At 31.8% G+C, this 18,881-nt stretch overlaps 1 protein-coding gene across 3 annotated transcripts in view; it reads left to right on the plus strand.

The window, feature by feature from the left end:
- The window catches only part of CSMD3 (CUB and Sushi multiple domains 3), a gene marked incomplete at both ends in the record, with an annotated part of 1,078,626 nt that overhangs the window by 983,056 nt on the left and 76,689 nt on the right, over nt 1-18,881 (plus strand). For 2 of the 3 annotated variants that reach the window (XM_082674966.1, XM_082674968.1), the window contains 7 exons: nt 333-413; nt 1,373-1,486; nt 5,978-6,166; nt 6,544-6,690; nt 9,318-9,506; nt 15,195-15,380; nt 16,894-17,088. In XM_082674966.1, the coding sequence (XP_082531092.1) occupies nt 333-413; nt 1,373-1,486; nt 5,978-6,166; nt 6,544-6,690; nt 9,318-9,506; nt 15,195-15,380; nt 16,894-17,088 (1,101 nt within the window). The remainder of the gene's footprint in view (nt 1-332; nt 414-1,372; nt 1,487-5,977; nt 6,167-6,543; nt 6,691-9,317; nt 9,507-15,194; nt 15,381-16,893; nt 17,089-18,881) is intronic. The other variant, XM_082674967.1, reaches the window with a different exon arrangement.

The raw sequence follows: 18,881 nt of genomic DNA on the forward strand, positions 1-18,881 counted from the left end.
GGAAGCTAGGCATTGAGCACATAAACAAACATGAGTGTATAATTCCAAATTGTGATTATGCCAAGATAGAAGCACATAATCAGAAGGACTAGAATGAGGGTGAGAAATAAGGAGTTAAAAGGTAAGCATTCTTACCATGGGAAAATATTTAAGGAATGATTAATTTTCCCTCAATGTTGTAGCATTTTTTTAAATAAAGAAATAGTTGAAACTTGATAAATTCTACCATATATTTTTATTCTTATAAATAAACCTTATGTAATTTTCTTTTTTCACATATGTGAATATGTATAGCTGCTCAGAGAAGGAATAAACATTGTCTATTTTTATAGCCTATCAACTAAGAGTGTGTCAACCTCCACCACCTGTACCCAATGCTGAAATTTTGACAGAAGATGATGAATTTGAAATAGGTAAAGTCTGCTAAATTACTTTCAAAGAAAACATACTGTTAGCAGAGGTATTTACTTTAAAAGAAATAAGAATAAAGAATAGTAGCAGCCTGTCTTAGACCTTCTTTCCCTGGATCGATGGGGATTGTTTAGAATTCTTAAGACTGGGTAACAATGAAAAGAGGAAAGAGAGTATTAGGCAAGAAGAAAGAATTCTGTATTTCCAGGATGTACAGTTAGAAAACAGTGCAGGAATTTGAACCGTATAACTATTCTGGTAGTTCCTTCCAAAGTATTATTTTGCTACCTTCCAACACTGTAGTGTTGAATTCAGGCATAAACCTGATGTGTATAATGAAGGATATGTAGGGTGTATTAGAAGACATGTTTTATTTCCATGTCTTTGAAAACAATTGGTTGGTTATGCTCAATTTGATCGTAAATAAAGTCCTTTTAAAACTTGGTTGGAAATTTAACTGTAATAATATCTAATAGTTTGAAAAATTATGTAAGAAAAGAAGACATCCTAATGTTATCATAATAAATTTTTATCATTATTATCCTAGTAATATTCATATTTGTTGAGAAATGTAAGAAAACATCAATGACCAATGTACATCTAATCTTAATAGCAATAACTAGGAATCTCCTTTTAACTGCTTGATATATTTTTAATGAATATCTTACCAGTACCAACCGGATTATTTCCTTACTACTATTGCTTATATCTAACCAGATTGCCCCAGTACAGTCTTACTTGTAGTTTATTATTGGCTTCAGTTCTGATTGATCAGTGTTTATGACATACTAGTAGTTCAATATTTTGAATGTCATCACTGCTTATAACTAATAGAATTTTTATATTGATTGAAAATGACTGAAAGAAAAAATATTCTAATTTTATATTGAAACATCTGTTTACTTTAACCATTACCTTGTTCCTTATCAGAAGCCCCTTCTGCATTTTTTTTTTTAAATAGGTGATATTATTAGGTATCAGTGTCTTCCAGGATTTACTTTGGTTGGTAATGCAATTCTGACATGCAGATTAGGAGAACGACTCCAGATGGATGGAGCACCTCCAGTTTGTCAAGGTACCAATTCTTATGATTATTTATTTCTAAATATCTGTTTTATGTTTAATTCAGTACTAGCAAAATAGAGAACAATCTATTTTATATAATTATATATTTAACTGACAATAATGTTAAATATTATACAACTCATAAGTGGTATTTTTCATTCCATTATTTCTCAGATTTAAGTAAACATTTTTAATTCATCCAAGGCTTAATTTTTCTAGTTTATCCCAAACTCAATTCAATCTATTTAAATTATTTTTGCTGTGAGGAGTGGAAATGGAGGTAGAAAGCAAGAAAAATCACTTTAAATAAAGATTCCAAGGTTGACTGCAAGTAGTTTCTATTCTGACCACTAGAATCATTAAACTTTTTTGAGCACCTGTTAAGAATGAGGATCTGAGGGAAAAAACAAACAGACAGAAAGTTGTAAATGGTCCCTGCTGTGAAAGCAACATGGTGTAAGGGATATGACAGCCATACAGCTTGTAGCAAGACAGTACTAAGGAAACAGGCCAGGGAGCTATAGAGTCACATGATTTTAAACTGTTTGTAGGACAGGGAAAGCTTGATGGAGGCATTGCTCCCTGAGTCATAGGTTCCAAATGAAAAGTGATACTTACTTTGGTAGAACTAAGATAGGGAAAGTGTGGTCCAAGTGACAGAGGTATATGCAGAGACACAGAAATGAAAGACAGTGAGGTACAGACTTCAAGGCATTCACCATGTTATAAGGGCAAGACCATGATGGATCTTGAATGATGTACTGGGATTCTGATGTTCAGGAATCATGTATTATTAACTTGTATAGCTCCTAGGGCCCGTAACAGTGCCTAACACATAGTAACTAATTATAAATATTGGTTAATTTGAATAAAATTGAATTGAACTTGATTATACATCTCCAGATTTTCTTGGATTACTTCCTTCACTGGGGTTTATTCTTGAGAAATAGAAATCTGTTTTATGCAGTATCTTAACTGTTACAATGAGCCTAAAAGAAAAATTCTGTTTATTATTACAAGCATGCTGTAAGTAGGAATAAATGTTTGATTTTTCTACCTCACTGGAATCCTTACAAGAAGATAGAAGGATTTTCATAAGGGGCTTTTACAGTATCAAAAAGAAAGACATGTTTGGAGGTATAACCAGCAACAATATAAGAATTTTCCTTGCTCTTAGTCAATGATTTTTATAGGCCATCTTAAAGTTGTTTGTTTATTCTGAAGTCTACCACCTTTACTCCTGAATGAACAAGCAATTACATACCAGGACTTCTTCCTTGACCCAGTGTATAAACTTCATTGTGAGCTCTTGGAGAGCAACACTTCTTTTTTATATATCTGGATCCCAATTCAATATTATATTTAATTAAAAATACAAAACAGTTTTGTTATTTGAGTTCCTCATCTCTCAGATTTTCAATATCATATTTCTAAAATCAGAATTTCCTGTAGATTAGTAAATGTGTTTCTTCTTATTCTATCTGCTCTGGAGAATACAAAAAAGGATGATCAATCTTTGTCTCATAATAACACTATGGGTACTAGCTAAAAGTTAATTATCCCTCAGAATGAGTTTATGCAGCATTACTATATTAATTAATTGACCAGGCACTTAAGCTAAAAAGCTGAGTTAAAATTTTGTTTGAGTTTATTCATAATCCCACTAAAAGATTGTCATTCATTTGGAATCTGTTGTAACTAATCTATACTGTTTTTAGTCTATTTTAAATTATTTGATTTTTTCACTTTTCCTAAAAGAGGCTATATCATTTTTGTTATTCCTCCCTGGATCCTCTTTAGTTCTTTATATCACACTTAAAACATGGAAAGCAAGTCTAAATATGGTGCTCTTCAAAGGGTTTGATGTAAATGAAATATAATAGGTGACTACAGATAGTTAAAAACATGGGGTCCATCTAGCTGAATGTGTGAGACTTTCTGTACTTTAAACTTTCTGGGCATTAGTTTCCTCATATGCATAATGGGGATAAGAATTGTAGACATTTCTTAAGGTTGCTGTGATAAGTAAGTGATATAATGAACAAAAGGTGCTTAACAGTATCTAATGTACACATATTTACTCTTGATGATTGTCTTACTCTTGGCGTATGTTGGTTAGTGTGAGAATAGGTTAATTTGTGTATTTACAGTAAATTATATTGAATCATACCAGTTTTTCAAAAGTAATATGCAATATTTGTTCAATTGAAAACATTGGGACCATTAAGGTACAGCACCTGCTTTTCAATAACAATAGCCTAAGAAGAAAATGAAAAAAGCGATGAAATGATAGCCATAAAATTGCTAACTGCAATAACAGAAGCATACATGACAGAGGTACCAAGAAGAAAATCAACAGTTCTCCTTGGGTTGATGGAGGAGAGGTTCAGGAAGTGTTTGTTTCACAGAGGATGAGACTTGATCTGGGTTTTGAGATGTGCTAACATTTCAAATGCATCAGACAAGAGTAAGACTTTGAAACAGAAGCACTAATGGATAGGCTGAGTTCAAAAATTTATAAGTCATCCAGTATGTTTGGAGCATTCTGTTTCAGAGGAGGAGCTGCAGAAAACAAAGCTGGAGAAGTAGGCAGGGACTGAAGTTGAAGGGCTTTGAAGGTGCTGAATGGCTTTTAGTAAGGGAATAACATGTTCAGTAACCCAGTTACTCACTTAGTTAAATATTTCAGAAGTATTAAACAGCAGGGCACACACAACAGAAACCCTTTCTTAAAACTTATTCAGTTTGTCATATGGTTATATATCTTTTATTTCAATATGCCATAACTATATATTCACTAATGTTCTTCATCTTTGACTCAAGTTTTCCATTCCATTTCTAGCCTTCAAGTTTCTTTATTTGTTTATTTATTTTACATATTTTTCATTTTGTGAAAAGCGAACATCAGGTTTCTCTTTTTAGACTGAGGACTTAATACTATTTGCTGAATTTTTTTTTTTTTAAATCTTGAAATCACATCCAAGAAGCAAATGTCTCAGATTCAAATAAGAGAAATAGAAGTTTAAAAAAAAAGAAAGGAAACAACTCTTAGATTAGCTATACTGTATTCTATAGTAAAAGTTTAAATATCTGTATATGAAGTTATGGCAGTTATTTTCAAGTTATTTCAAGTTATTAACTTGATTAAAGAACAATCATATGTTGCCATAATTCACTATTTTACTTACTCTTTTCCATCCCTATACTACTTGAAGACTTTATAATTCAAAATATTTCATGTCCTTCCACCCTGGAAGTGACAAATATATAAATCCTTCATCTATTCATCTGTATTTTAGCAACAGTATTTGGTATTTTGAAGCCTAGTTTATTTGAACAAACATTGAGAAACAAGGATGTACGCAGTAATAACACTCAAAAATTGGTCCAAGCTACATTTAAAAACTATTTATCAGTGATATACATAGGACATTTTACTGTAGTGGCTACAGTGGCTTCCAGGTAAAAAGTTCTATATCATATTGAACTAAATCCTGTTTGGTATATATTGGTTTACTTCTATACTGTTTGGGCTATATTGAGCAATTCCAATACTCTTCCCACACCATAAAACTCAAAGTCTTAAGGGAAAAAAAAGGGCTGAAATGGCATCATTTGAGTGATAAGGATTTGATCATCTTGGTCACATTCTCATTCCAAATGCAAATTTAAGTATATGTTTCTATTATTTGGTCCAATGCATAATGCTATTGAGGCCAACAATTAAAGTATAGTAGTTTACTATACCTTGGAGATACACACACACGTGCGCACACACACACACATTCTCAGGATGTACAGCAGAGGTACTGTTATGAAATGAAGAGCTGTGCTTTGTCTTACACTTATGATCTGGAAATAGCAGGAAGAACTGAAAGGTAACTGGTGACCCAAAATTGTGTTAAATCCTCGTGGCTTAAGCATATTCATGAGATTAGAAGTGACTTTGCCTGGAATGAATCCTCTGAGATGGGGCAGTTTCCTGTCTGTCCTCACATACCTGAGTGAGTTAAAGTTTGAGGACAGAAGAAAAAGTAAGGAAGGAAAAGGACAGGGTAAAGACATAGGCAAGAGAGGCAGAGGGGAGAAAACGTAAGAAGATGAAGGAAAATAGGGAAAATAATATAAAGAAATAGAAGGCAATAAAATACCTTATCTTTTTATTATCTATGTATTTATTGTCCAGAAAAATAATGTATCTTCCATGTAATAATAAAAGGAAATTAATACCATAAAATTTTAGGTCAATCCTCCATATTTTGAACTTCAAGCTTATTATACAAGTTGTCTTTTTATACACATAGCTCAAGATATTATCTCCTTTATTGTTATTTAATATGAAAACATTTAAAAACTGGGTATTTAATGCAATTTTCACTTAAATACATTTCAATTAAAGTATTGAAATGCAACTTTAAAATGCAACTTTCAGTATTTAAAATGCAACTTTCACTTAGGTCTAAAACACTAGCATCATCTAATGGTATATATTTTTTGACAGTGCTCTGTCCTGCCAATGAATTACGCCTGGATTCTACGGGAGTCATATTGAGCCCTGGATATCCTGACAGTTACCCAAATCTTCAAATGTGTGCCTGGAGCATTTCTGTGGAAAAAGGATATAATATTAGCATGTTTGTAGAATTCTTCCAGACAGAAAAGGAATTTGATGTTCTTCAGGTGTATGATGGTAACCATGGGTTATATTTACTGGATATTCATAAATTCAATTCAACTGCTCTAATTATACTTTCAGACCTTCAGTAGAAACACTGCTTATATGATTTTATTCTATCTTATGGGTATTTTTAGAAGTATCAACATCAAACTTACCTATATACCATATGAAAATTGTAGTTAGCTTGATTATTATGTTATAAATTGTATCTGCTTTAGCTATGGAATTAAAATGTTTAAACAAACATTTTATGTTATGTTTTAAGTTATTATTGATGAAGTAAATTGGTTCTGGATTAATTTCACCATATTTAATACTATTCTAAATATATAAAATACTAAAGATGAATTATTCAGTTACACCTAAATTGTATTATTTTCTTTCTGAAGGACCAAATATTCAAAGTCCAGTGCTTGTTTCACTCAGTGGGGATTATTCATCTGCTTTTAATATAACAAGCAATGGTCATGAAGTATTTCTTCAATGGTCAGCAGATCATGGCAATAACAAAAAAGGCTTCCGGATAAGATATATAGGTATGTGATATTTATAACTTCAGTACAGATCTCACCTACATCTTCAGTATGGTTGTGATTAAAGAGCACAGACACATACACTATTTAATTAGGTATGAATTTAAATCATATTTCTTCCATTGATGTTTCTTGAGCAATTTATGTAACATCTCTATGCCTCAGTTTCCTCAATGTAATGATAATAATGCTATGTCTTTCATATAATTTTGAAATGATTAAAAGGACTTAAGTTATTTATGACTTATCTAAGTTAATTATAAATTAAACTCTGGGGCTTCCCTGGTGGCATAATGGTTAAGAATCCACCTGCCAATGCAGGGGTCCGGGAAGATCCCACATGCCATGGAGCAAATAAGCCCATACGCCACAACTACTGAGCCCACGTGCCACAATTACTGAAGCCCATGCAACTAGAGCCCGTGCTCCACAACAAGAGAAGCCACTGCAGTTAGAAGCCCACGCACAGCAACGAAGAGTAGCCCCAACTCGCTACAACTAGAGAAAACCCGCACGCAGCAACGAAGACCCAGTGACAGCCAAAAATAAATAAATAATTAAATAATTAAAAAAAAATTTCCAGCCAAAAAAAAAAATTAAACTCTGATATTTTAAGTGCTTTATTTCCCAGCAGAAATTTCCCTTGAACTCTCACAAAATGTTAATAGTGTTGCTCAGTTGTATCTGATCTACTTAATATATATAACTCCTTTAAATGAGAAGTTTAAACAAAAGATAAACATACAGTAGAAAAAATCTTTGTCTTCACTCTTGCCCACCTATTTATGATACTTGCTAAAATATATTAAATATTAAAAGAGAAAATGATGAACACATCACTTAGAAACATTTAGTTTTAAAAAAATGTTTTGTCATCATTGCTTTTCATTGAGTAATATCTAGAAAGATGTAGGCTGAAAATCCTTCTTAATATCAAGATGAAATAGCTTTTCCTATATGCCTTCTTGTTTATAAGGTCTACTAATACTGAGACAATAATTTTCTTGTTAACTGTACATAGTTTTCCATTATGCAAAGATTATATCCCTTCTCTTTATTGCCATCCTAAATCATGTCAGATGCCATAGGTATGTGCTCAATAACAGAATACTTCAGACCCAATCAACCATCTCTATCTCTCCAGTGTTCAGACCATGTCTCCCCAAGCTATGGGTCATTGCTAATCAATCCTACTGAAAATTACTTTCTTAAATATTTTATAGATTATTCTGACACAACAATTGTAGACATGGACTTAAATAAAATTTTGAATTCCAGTTGTAAATATAAACTCTTGAATTTTACTCATTTATATAAATTTGCATATGTGTATGTTATGTGCAAATACCATTTTTGTCTACTTTGATTTTAAAACTATAAGGTGATAATTTGCCTTTATCAGCAATTTGTCTTTTACATATTAGAAGTAACTTGTCACTGACATTATAGCATGTTTACAAGTTTTATCCTATAATAGATATGTATTAAATTTGAAAAATGTTATTAGGCATGCAAAGGAGAAATGTTTAAAAATTTAAACATACGCCCAAGTCATTCTTGAGGTTTTTCATATTTGAATGTGAACTTTGTAAATGTCTTTTTATTAAAGTTGTGCCAGACTGTATTTAAAAAGTCAGAATGTTAAATTATATTTTTAATAACCATAATAACTTAAAGGGAAATCATTCAAATCCAACAGTTACAAGCATAAGTTCACTATATTAAAGACTAATCCTTATTTATGTTGATATTCATGACAAAGTTAGATATAAATGTAATGAAAACATCATTTTTGGCCCCAAGAACAGCTTGACATATTGAATATAAATTTTTCCTTTAGAAAATGACAGGTTATGACATATATATTCTAAGTCCAATCTATTTCTTACTATTTACCCCTGAAGTCTCATTTTTTCTCAGAAGAATACATTGAAGTTTCAGTTTCAAAGGGTAAATGGATCCTGCCAGTCTGAATAGTCTCAAAAGTACATATATATGAAAAAGCCATTTCACGTTATCTTTTGACATTCTAGACTTCAGGAGATGAAAGAAGTTTTATTTTATTGGCATTTTTTATCACCATATATAAGCACTCTTGGCAGCATGGAAACTCTTTAATAAACTGGAAGAGAGGATTATGGAATGTGGAGGGACTATTTTAGACATCCACCAAAATGAAATGCATGAACTAACATGACATAGGTGTCTGCAGGTAATTTCAAAGTGACATGTAAACAACATGCTCTAAAATATTGCTACTAAACTGTGGCATTTAGGCCCTTCAGGTGACAGGAAATACCAGTTCCAAAATTCAATAAACTATTTGTAGGGCTTTTGAACCTCCAGGGTATTAAGAAGGTATAATGTATTTCAATTAGGAGACATCTCCAGTGACAATAAGAATCAGAAGAAAGCCCAGAAATAGTTATGTCTCCTAAAAGTTATGTCACTAGATTGTCAAGTGGATGGAAAATAATATATGTCCATATGAAGTAAAACTCACGTAGATGGCAATTGAATTGGCCAATTTTTATGAACTAGTATTTACTTTAAGGTTTTTATAACTCTAGATTGTAAAGAGTTTCTGATTCATTAACTTTATATGATTTTCATTTTTTTCTTTTAAAAAGCTTTCTACTGTAGTACACCAGAATCCCCACCTCATGGATACATTATCAGTCAGACAGGTGGACAGCTTAATAGTGTGGTCCGCTGGGCCTGTGATCGAGGATTCCGACTTGTTGGGAAAAGCAGTGCTGTGTGCAGAAAGTCTTCCTATGGGTATCATACATGGGATGCACCGGTCCCTGCTTGTCAAGGTGAAGTATATTAACCAGAAATGTTACATTAATAAAAGATTAACCCCGTTTAACTTTTATTTGGATTGCTGAAACTTCCAATATTATAAATATGCAGAAGCATATTATGGATACCTCTAAGGAAAATAAGGCTGAAAAACACAGACTGATAAATTTGAGGAGCATGAGACACATTGTCTTATAATTCTTCATTTGTTGTTATGTGATTTATGCCTTTACTCTATCCACTTATATTGCATACTTTACTCATACATCTACCATTCCCATCACTTTGTTGTCAGAAAATGAATGACCCAGAGCTGGAGTGTGTGTTAGTGTGGAGTCTGCAGAGAGAAAAGAGGGGATAAGAGTAGGCAAGGTCACTGATGATGTTCACTCTCAAGTATGCAAAAATGTGCTCTCAGTGCAACAAATTTAAAAGAGGAAAATGTAGCCAATTACCACATTATTTTTTCTTCACTGTTTAGGTAACTCAACAGAGATGTCTTTCATTTCCATTTTATTTTGTTAAAAAGCAAGGCACTCTCTGAGCATTGTATCCTGCTATAGCAAAAAAATGACAAGTCAACAAATGGCACATTTTAGAGCTTTGGACTAGGTCTTGTTTTTAAAGAGTAGTTGAGTCTCTTAGCTAGGTATAGTAATAAAGACAAGTTCAACATAAAGAAAATGTAATGTCATTGGACTCTGAAAATTTTCGAACATCACATTATTTTGTAATATGAAATTTAAATTTATATTTGATTTATTTTACCCAGCATGTGGAGGCATATATAACAACTATGAACCCTCACATAATAGCCCGGAGATGGAAACAACCTAAGTGTCCATCATCAGATGAATGGATAAAGAAGATGTGGTACATATATACAATGGAATATTACTCAGCCATAAAAAGAAATGAAATTGAGCTATTTGTAATGAGGTGGATACACCTAGAGTCTGTCATACAGAGTGAAGTAAGTCAGAAAGAGAAAGACAAATACCGTATGTTAACGCATATATATGGAATTTAAGAAAAAAAATGTCATGAAGAACCTAGGGGTAAGACAGGAATAAAGACACAGACCTACCAGAGAATGGACTTGAGGATATGGGGAGGGGGGAGGGTAAAAGCTGTGACAAAGCGAGAGAGAGGCATGGACATATATACATTACCAAACGTAAGGTAGATAACTAGTGGGAAGTAGCCGCATAGCACAGGGAGATCAGCTCGGTGCTTTGTGACCGCCTGGAGGGGTGGGATAGGGAGGGTGGGAGGGAGGGAGATGCAAGCGGGAAGAGATATGGGAACATATGTATATGTATAACTGATTCACTTTGTTATAAAGCAGAAACTAACACACCATTGTAAAGCAATTATACTCCAATAAAGATGAAAAAAAAAAAAAAGGATGCATTTATCACTTTCAGTATTATTTGAAAAAAAAATGAGGGACGCTTTCAGTTAATAAATAATGGATGTTACCTATCATCTACTTATTGGAGGCAATTTATATAAAACAAATAAAATATAAAAATATCAGTTAAAATTTAAACAGCAGCAAGTTAAAATGAGCAGAGAATAGATATTACCAGATACCCAAAATGGTTTATTTTACCTGTTAAATTGCAATTTCTAATTCATGAAAATATAGCTTTCATAGGCATGTATAAATAAATGAGAAATGAAAGAACTGTTTCCTTATATTGCTGATTCAGAAACATTAATTACTTACTAGAATTCTGGGATGTATCCTAAACTTAATGGGTTACCATCATTGAAGGTACTGACTTCATGTAGAATAAATACATTTTAATAAACTAGCAAAACATCTGCTTTCCTTTGACCAATGAATAGCAGGAGTATTTATACATTTTTAGTATTAAATGGTTTCCCAGAATTGGTTTGAGAAAGAATCATGATCTCATAATTTTAGAATCACAGGAATTTAAAATATATATAATAACTTCTAAATCATATAGATTTTAAATAAACATTTAAATGCTCTGAACTTTGAACAATTAAATTTCAGTTATTAAGGATTGTTTTTATATATATATAGATAGATAATCTTTGAGAAACCTTTAGTGAAAATAATTAACTGTTGGTTAAAATAAAAAATTATCCTGAACTTTCTGAAGTTTTGAAATTGCTTTGTAGTGTCAGCACTATAATTTCATTGGTTTTTTTTATATAATATGACATTTATATATGGAGCATTTTTTAATTGTTCTTGATTTGAAATTTTTCTATAATTACAAATAGGTTATTTTTTTAACATCTTTATTTGAGTATAATTGCTTTACAATGGTGTGTTAGTTTCTGCTGTTTAACAAAGTGAATCAACTATACATATATGTATATCCCCATTTCTCCTCCCTTTTGCATCTCCCTTCCACCCTCCCTATCCCACCCCTCTTGGTGGACACAAAGCTACTAGCTGATCTCCCTGTGCCATGCAGCTGCTTCCCACTAGCTATCTATTTTACATTTGTTAATGTCCATGCCACTCTCTCACTTTGTCCCAGCTTACCCTTCCCCCTCCCCGTGTCCTCAAGTCTATTCTCTACATCTACATCTTTATTCCTGTCCTTCCCCTAGGTTCTTTGGAACCTTTTTTTTTTTTAGATTCCATATGTATGTGTTAGCATACAGTATTTGTTTTTCTCTTTCTGATTTACTTCACTCTGTATGACAGACTCTAGGTCCATCTACCTCACTACAGATAACTCAATTTCATTTCTCTTTATGGCTGAGCAATATTCCATTGTATATATGTGTCGCATCTTCTTTATCTGTTCATCTGTTGATGGACACTTAGGTTGCTTTCATGTCCTGGCTATTGTAAATAGTGCTGCAGTGAACATTGTGGTACATGACTCTTTTTGAATTATGGTTTTCTCAGGGTATATGCCCAGTAGTGGGATTGCTGGGCCATATGGTAGTTCTATTTTTAGTTTTTTAAGAACCTCCATACTGTTCTCCACAGTGGCTGCACCAATTTACATTCCCGCCAATAGTGCGAGAGGGTTCCCTTTTCTCCACACCCTCTCTAGCATTTATTGTTTGTAGATTTTTTGATGATGGCCATTCTGACTGGTGTGAGGTGATACCGCATTGTAGTTTTGATTTGCATTTCTCTAATGATTAGTGATGTTGAGTATACTTTCATATGTTTGTTGGCAATCTGTATATCTTCTTTGGAGAAATGTCTATTTAGGTCTTCTGCCCATTTTTGTATTGGGTTGTTTGGTTTTTTGATATTGAGCTTCATGAGCTGCTTGTATATTTTGGTAAATCAAAATATAGCTGAAAAATAAGATATTTTGCATAGTAACATGATAAAATATTTATAACTCAAAGAATCATTTCCAAAATTGATCCTTTATGTTCACTGAAACAATTTTAAAACATTATTTTATAAAATTGTTTGTTGTATGTGACCTGTGTTTGGGCATAGCTAATTGAAATGAAAGGGGTAAATGTCATTGGGGAGAGCTATTCACACAATTTTTGTTTTGTTCCAAATTTGTTTTGCATTCTTCAGTTATTTTTATTCTTCTTGTCTCTTCAGTCTCCTTATACATCCTCACATATATTTACTTGAGCTGTGGTTACGCAATGTGAACACAATTCAAGATAGAAAATTTAGTCTGTTATCTCTATTTCGGTTTGAGAAGGTGTTTTATTTCTTTGTCTACACATCAACGAATCATTCATTGACTCCCTGCCCTGTCACTAATTAAACCATTGTCATCCCTCTATACAATCGAGTATTGTACAGGGTTATGCAGAAACAGTCACTTTGTATTCCCTGTTTCACTTTATTTTTTTCAAGTTCTAACACATTTCTTTTACTGTCTTCTTAGTTATTATAAAAAGGGAAATATCAGCCAACATTCACTACCAACATGAGATATACGTGAACATTTGAGATATACAGCTGGAAAATGAACACATTAAAAATGTTCAACATGATGAACCGTTAGGGAAATGCCATCAGACCATAGTAAGATAACTCTACACACTTTTAAAACAGGTTAATATTTAGTACATTTAATATAAAAACCAAGTACAGGTATGGGGACATCTTTATTTCACTTTTAATTTGTGCTTGTTTCAGAGTTCTGCAGAGAAGCTTCTGACAATCACTCAGTGATGATGGTTCTTCTGAACTCTGTTTTCCTTTTTTTTTAGCTAAGAAGTTAAATTGTATAGTATCTACAGGCACATTTATCCTATCATTTTAGTATGTTGTCTTTTTTTCAATTCTAAAATACAATCATTATATACTAACTACATGTATGGAACCTATATTATTTAAACTAAATTTCATTGTTACTTTGCTCTAAGTTTAACCTACTCTACCCCAACAATGTACAGCTAATTTTTAAAAAATGACTAAATACATGATCTTTGGTGGGGATTCAGTGGGGAAACAGTTTATTACAAATTGAAATACCCAGAAGTCCTAAGTGGAAATACAAATATTGCTTTAACAGACATCAGGGAACCATTTACCTTTGCAACACTATTTTAGAGGTCTATAATTAGATAGCAAGAATAATAACATAATTATATGAGATTGCTTATATAATTTATTAAATCAACATTACTACTTTTCTGTTTATAATTTGCAGGTTATCAAATTACAAAAGATCAAGCTATTCACCAGTAGGGAGTCTGCTATTCCACTTTGAGAATTTTATATGTGTTTTACTAAAATTTTTTTTTTACTTTGTAGTCAATTTGCATGAATTAATTAAAATTAAACACCTAAGTGATAGATTTTATAAGAGAAGTAGAAACAATTTTAGGTTGAAATGGAGACAGAATATTTACAGCTTTTGTAAATACTCAAACTAAACTCGTATCTTTCTATTATTTCTTTTGATACGAGAAAAATAGTTACAAGTTTAGAATCTCTTATATGAAACCAATAAAACTAGTTATTTCAGAATTTAGAGGTTTTCTGATTTTATACAATAAACTATTGAAATATAAATTTATACTGTAATTATCCCATTATGGTAAAACTAACTTTTACGTAAATCAGATTTATTGTAGATAAAAACCAAGACATCTGAGACATATCAGTGAAATGCAGGAAGACCCAAACTAGGTTTTAAGACGATAAGTCCTAGCCCTATATTTATTAAATATGTCCGTACACATGATATTCCATGGAAGGTGCACAAGCACATAGAGTTTGGCTGGACCTAAGACAAAGTAATATCCAGCTTCCAGGTAAAATAAATCTATTTGTTTTACTCCTGGCCGAAACCCTGATGAGTGTTGGTTACCACTACCTTTATAATCTTTAATACTGTCAAATTGAATTGACCTAACTTGCTAGGTCCACACATGTATTAGCACTAATACACTCTATATTTACTTAACTTGCCTTCTCTTATAATCTGTGTGCATGCTGATAACCATGCACATGCTGACAAGAAACTAAGTAAGAAACCAAGAAATAAAGTATTAAGAGTGTATAGATTCACCAATTTAAAAAGACATTCAATCAGAGTTTGAAATAATTGATTCAGAAAGTTGTAGTTCAAAAAAGGTTTTGCTGAAGATATTCTGAAATTGTTTCAGAGGAATTAATAAAATTCCAAATAGTTTTACATGCTTTATACTCTATGAGACTTATCTAATTAGTTTTCTGTTTCTTTGGTTTTGTATGTATGTATTTATTTTAGCAATTTCCTGTGGGATTCCTAAAGCTCCAACAAATGGAGGAATACTCACAACAGACTACTTGGTAGGAACCCGAGTTACCTATTTTTGTAATGATGGATATAGATTGTCATCTAAGGAACTTACCACTGCTGTCTGTCAATCAGATGGAACTTGGAGCAATCATAACAAGACTCCTCGCTGTGTTGGTATGTATGTTAAGGAAATTTCATCACTTGTGTTTCTACTGGCATCTTATATGATCTGAAATTTTATGTATTTTTCAGATTTTAGAACCATTCCCTAAAATGATGTCTAAGAGGGAAATAGAAGTAAATTAAGCTGTCTGCAATACAGTATAAGGACAGTTTTACTCATTTTCAGAAGCTCCAGAATATTTATATCAAAAAAATAAAGTGGCATTTTATTTTACATAGCAACGTTTTATTTATTTTGTAAAAAGTCATCCATCAATCAGCATGTGTTTTCAATACATAGGTCTTTGAAAAAAGATTTTGTTTACATTAATAAAATTATATTTTAATACATTCAACTGATTTTTATAAACATAAATGATGCTAATGAGATGATCCATAATATTCAACTTTTGTCAGAATTCTTCAGGTTACTTACATTTAGAATAGTTCTCATTCCTGCCATCAATACTGTAATAGGTAAATGAATATTATATAATGGTTATAGAAAATAATTCAGATAAAATATTTGGTAGAAAAGGATTAGAAAATGTGTCTTTAAATAAGGTCTTTAATTTTTCTCTATAAATCAATTACTTGTTCTATTTAGTACTAACATTTCAACTTAGCTGTGATTTCATTTAAAATGGGGTTGTTAAATTATTTGCAATCTTAACATAAGTGTCTAATAATGTGTCTGCTTATGCTGAGCAAGTTTTGAATTAGCTGAAGTTTATATCACAAGTCTTGCATAAAAAGATCATTCTCATAAAACAAATTTCCTCAAAATATAGTCCTTCCAAAACTTTTAAAGAAAAGAGAGTAGGTTATTTCTGTATCTTGCCTATTGTGACTAATGCTGCAATGAACATGAGAGTGTAGATATCTCTCTGAGATCTTGATTTCATTTCCTTTGGATATATATCCCAAAGTGGGATTGGTGATTCATATGATAGTTATAGTTTCAATTTTTGAGGAACCTCCATACTGCTGTATGTGCGTATTCCATAGTGGCTTTACCAGTTTACATTCACAACTTGTACAAGTATTCCCTTTTTTCCACTTTGTGTCAAATATAACTCAGTAAAGCTGGGAAAAAAGAAAAAAGAATACTTTTAAATCAGCTTCAAGAAAGTCAGACAATTTTAACAAACTAATGTTATTGGTTTGGTTCATCACTAAAATATACTTCATGTCTTCCTGTACTAGGGAATAAACTTGGATATGATAATCTAAGAAAAGAAGAATGGAAAAGTCAATAATAGGGATTCTAGGTGCATAGAATAATATGTACAAAGACTTTCAAGTGTGAAATAGCATGACATGTTCACAGAACTGCCAGCAGTACCATAGAACTGAGGGAGTAGGAAGATTAACATGAAAAAAAAATGCTAAAGACCTTTTATGGCACAATAGTGAAGGAACTCAGGAAATAGTGAACTAAGAATCGAATAGACATGAGATATAATTAAGAGGTAGAACAGACATGACTGACTTATTAGCATTTATCTCTTTGGTTTTTGTATAGTTGTTACATGCCCAAGCATCAACTCCTTTACTCTGGAACACGGAAGATGGAGAATTGTGAATGGTTCCCATTATGAATACAAAACCAAGGTAGTTTTCAGCTGTGATCCTGGTTATCATGGACTAGGTCCTGCTTCTATTGAATGTCTTCCTAATGGTACTTGGAGTTGGAGAAATGAAAGACCATATTGCCAAAGTAAGTATACACTCCGCTAAACATTTCATATGCAATCCTTGGTGATTGAATTGCTTGATCACTTCTTTTTTCTACATATGCTAGAGCAATATTGAGGTAATATTATTTAAAAAGGTCATTTATTCTCAAGTCATCTTAAAATTTTGTAACTGTTTTTGGTATTTGTAAATGCTTATTAAAAAAAACAACAACAGGGGCTTTGGATTCAGAAACCCTTCCCTTAGATTCTAGGTCTATCATTTATTAAAACAACTACACACTACTTTTAGCCCTTTACATGTATTATTTCATTTATTCCTTAGTTCCCATTCTATAAATAAGTTGATATTATTATATTTATTTTATCAGAAAGGAAACTGAACCCAAGAATTTTTATCTTGTTACACAAGTCACAGAGCCTATAAATGATGGATAATTGGGTTTCAACCCATGGAGTCTAATTAAAACCTCTGCCTTTTGATGTTATATGATGGTTATTCTATTTCTTAAACAAGAAAATTACAATAATACCTATCTCATAGTTATTATGATTTAATGGTGTTACACGTTGAAAATATCAGCTAGAACCTGATTCACAGCAGGAGCTCAATAAATATTTATTGAATCAAACTGAACATCTTAGTCATTCTATTTTCATACATTCTTATAAATAGCTAGTGTCTAATGTAGATAAGCTAACTTAACATAGGATAATCAGATGAAATATCTTGATCTTCCTTTGAACTTTCTTTACTACATTTATTGAGTTTACTTAGTACCAGGAAATATGCTAGGCTGAAAATTCATCCTTTCATTTCATGTTCAACACAGTTTTACAGCATTTATGATATGGATACATAATTTATAAATAAACTAATAAAACATTTGAAGTCTGAATTATGGAGACTAAAATTTTAACATAACATAACTATATATAGTAAGTACGCAAGTACCTAGTAATATTTTACTTAGGAATATTTATTTTCTTAATCTCCATATTAAGCATAGGATTTGGGGGTTGCCATTTTTTATAAGATAATCATATTGATGAATTAAAAATCTCAAAATACATATCTAAATTACATTACATATTCTAAAAATATGGCATATGTATTGTAAATTTTTGCTTTACTCTTTTCAGTTTTCACCCAGGATCTTCCTCTAGGCTCATTCTTCTTCCATTATAATTTCATTAAAAGGGCACATGGGATAAGGATGTTTCAAAGAGAAGGAAAAAAATTATCTACAGCAGAAGCATTTATTGAACAAATGTTTGTCTGGTTTCTTTGTGTTCAATCCTTTATTATGTAGAAAAAATTTAAGTTCTACATAAGATCAGGTTCCTGCCCACAGGTAAGAATGCAGGAAAGATAGGAATCTAGGAATTACAATTCACTGAGAAAAATGGAAAGAACAGTATTTTTTTTCTGGTCCTCCATTTATTCATCTTTGAAATTAAAATGATATAAATATCAGTATTATTAATATTAATAAATATTATAGCTACCTCAAAGGATTGTTTGGGGTATTAGTTCAAAACAATCGGTACATCTTAAATTCTACATGCAATTTTTTAAAGTCTGCAAATTTTCTATTTGTCTAATAGAATCCTAAAGCCTAGAGCTGAAAGCCAGAGCTGGAGCCAGAATAAAGGCTGGTGGTTAAGTATTCAATTCTTGAGTTAAATGGCTAGGTTTAAATTTTGATTTAGCTGTTTATAGGCTGTGGAATCTTATTAAAGTTACTTTCCTCTTATGTGTCCATATCCTAGTGCACACAATTCAGATAATGATTGCACCTACCTCATAGAGTTG

This window comes from Grampus griseus, assembly GCF_964374135.1.
Source record: "Grampus griseus genome assembly, chromosome: 17".
Taxonomy (NCBI): domain Eukaryota; kingdom Metazoa; phylum Chordata; class Mammalia; order Artiodactyla; family Delphinidae; genus Grampus; species Grampus griseus.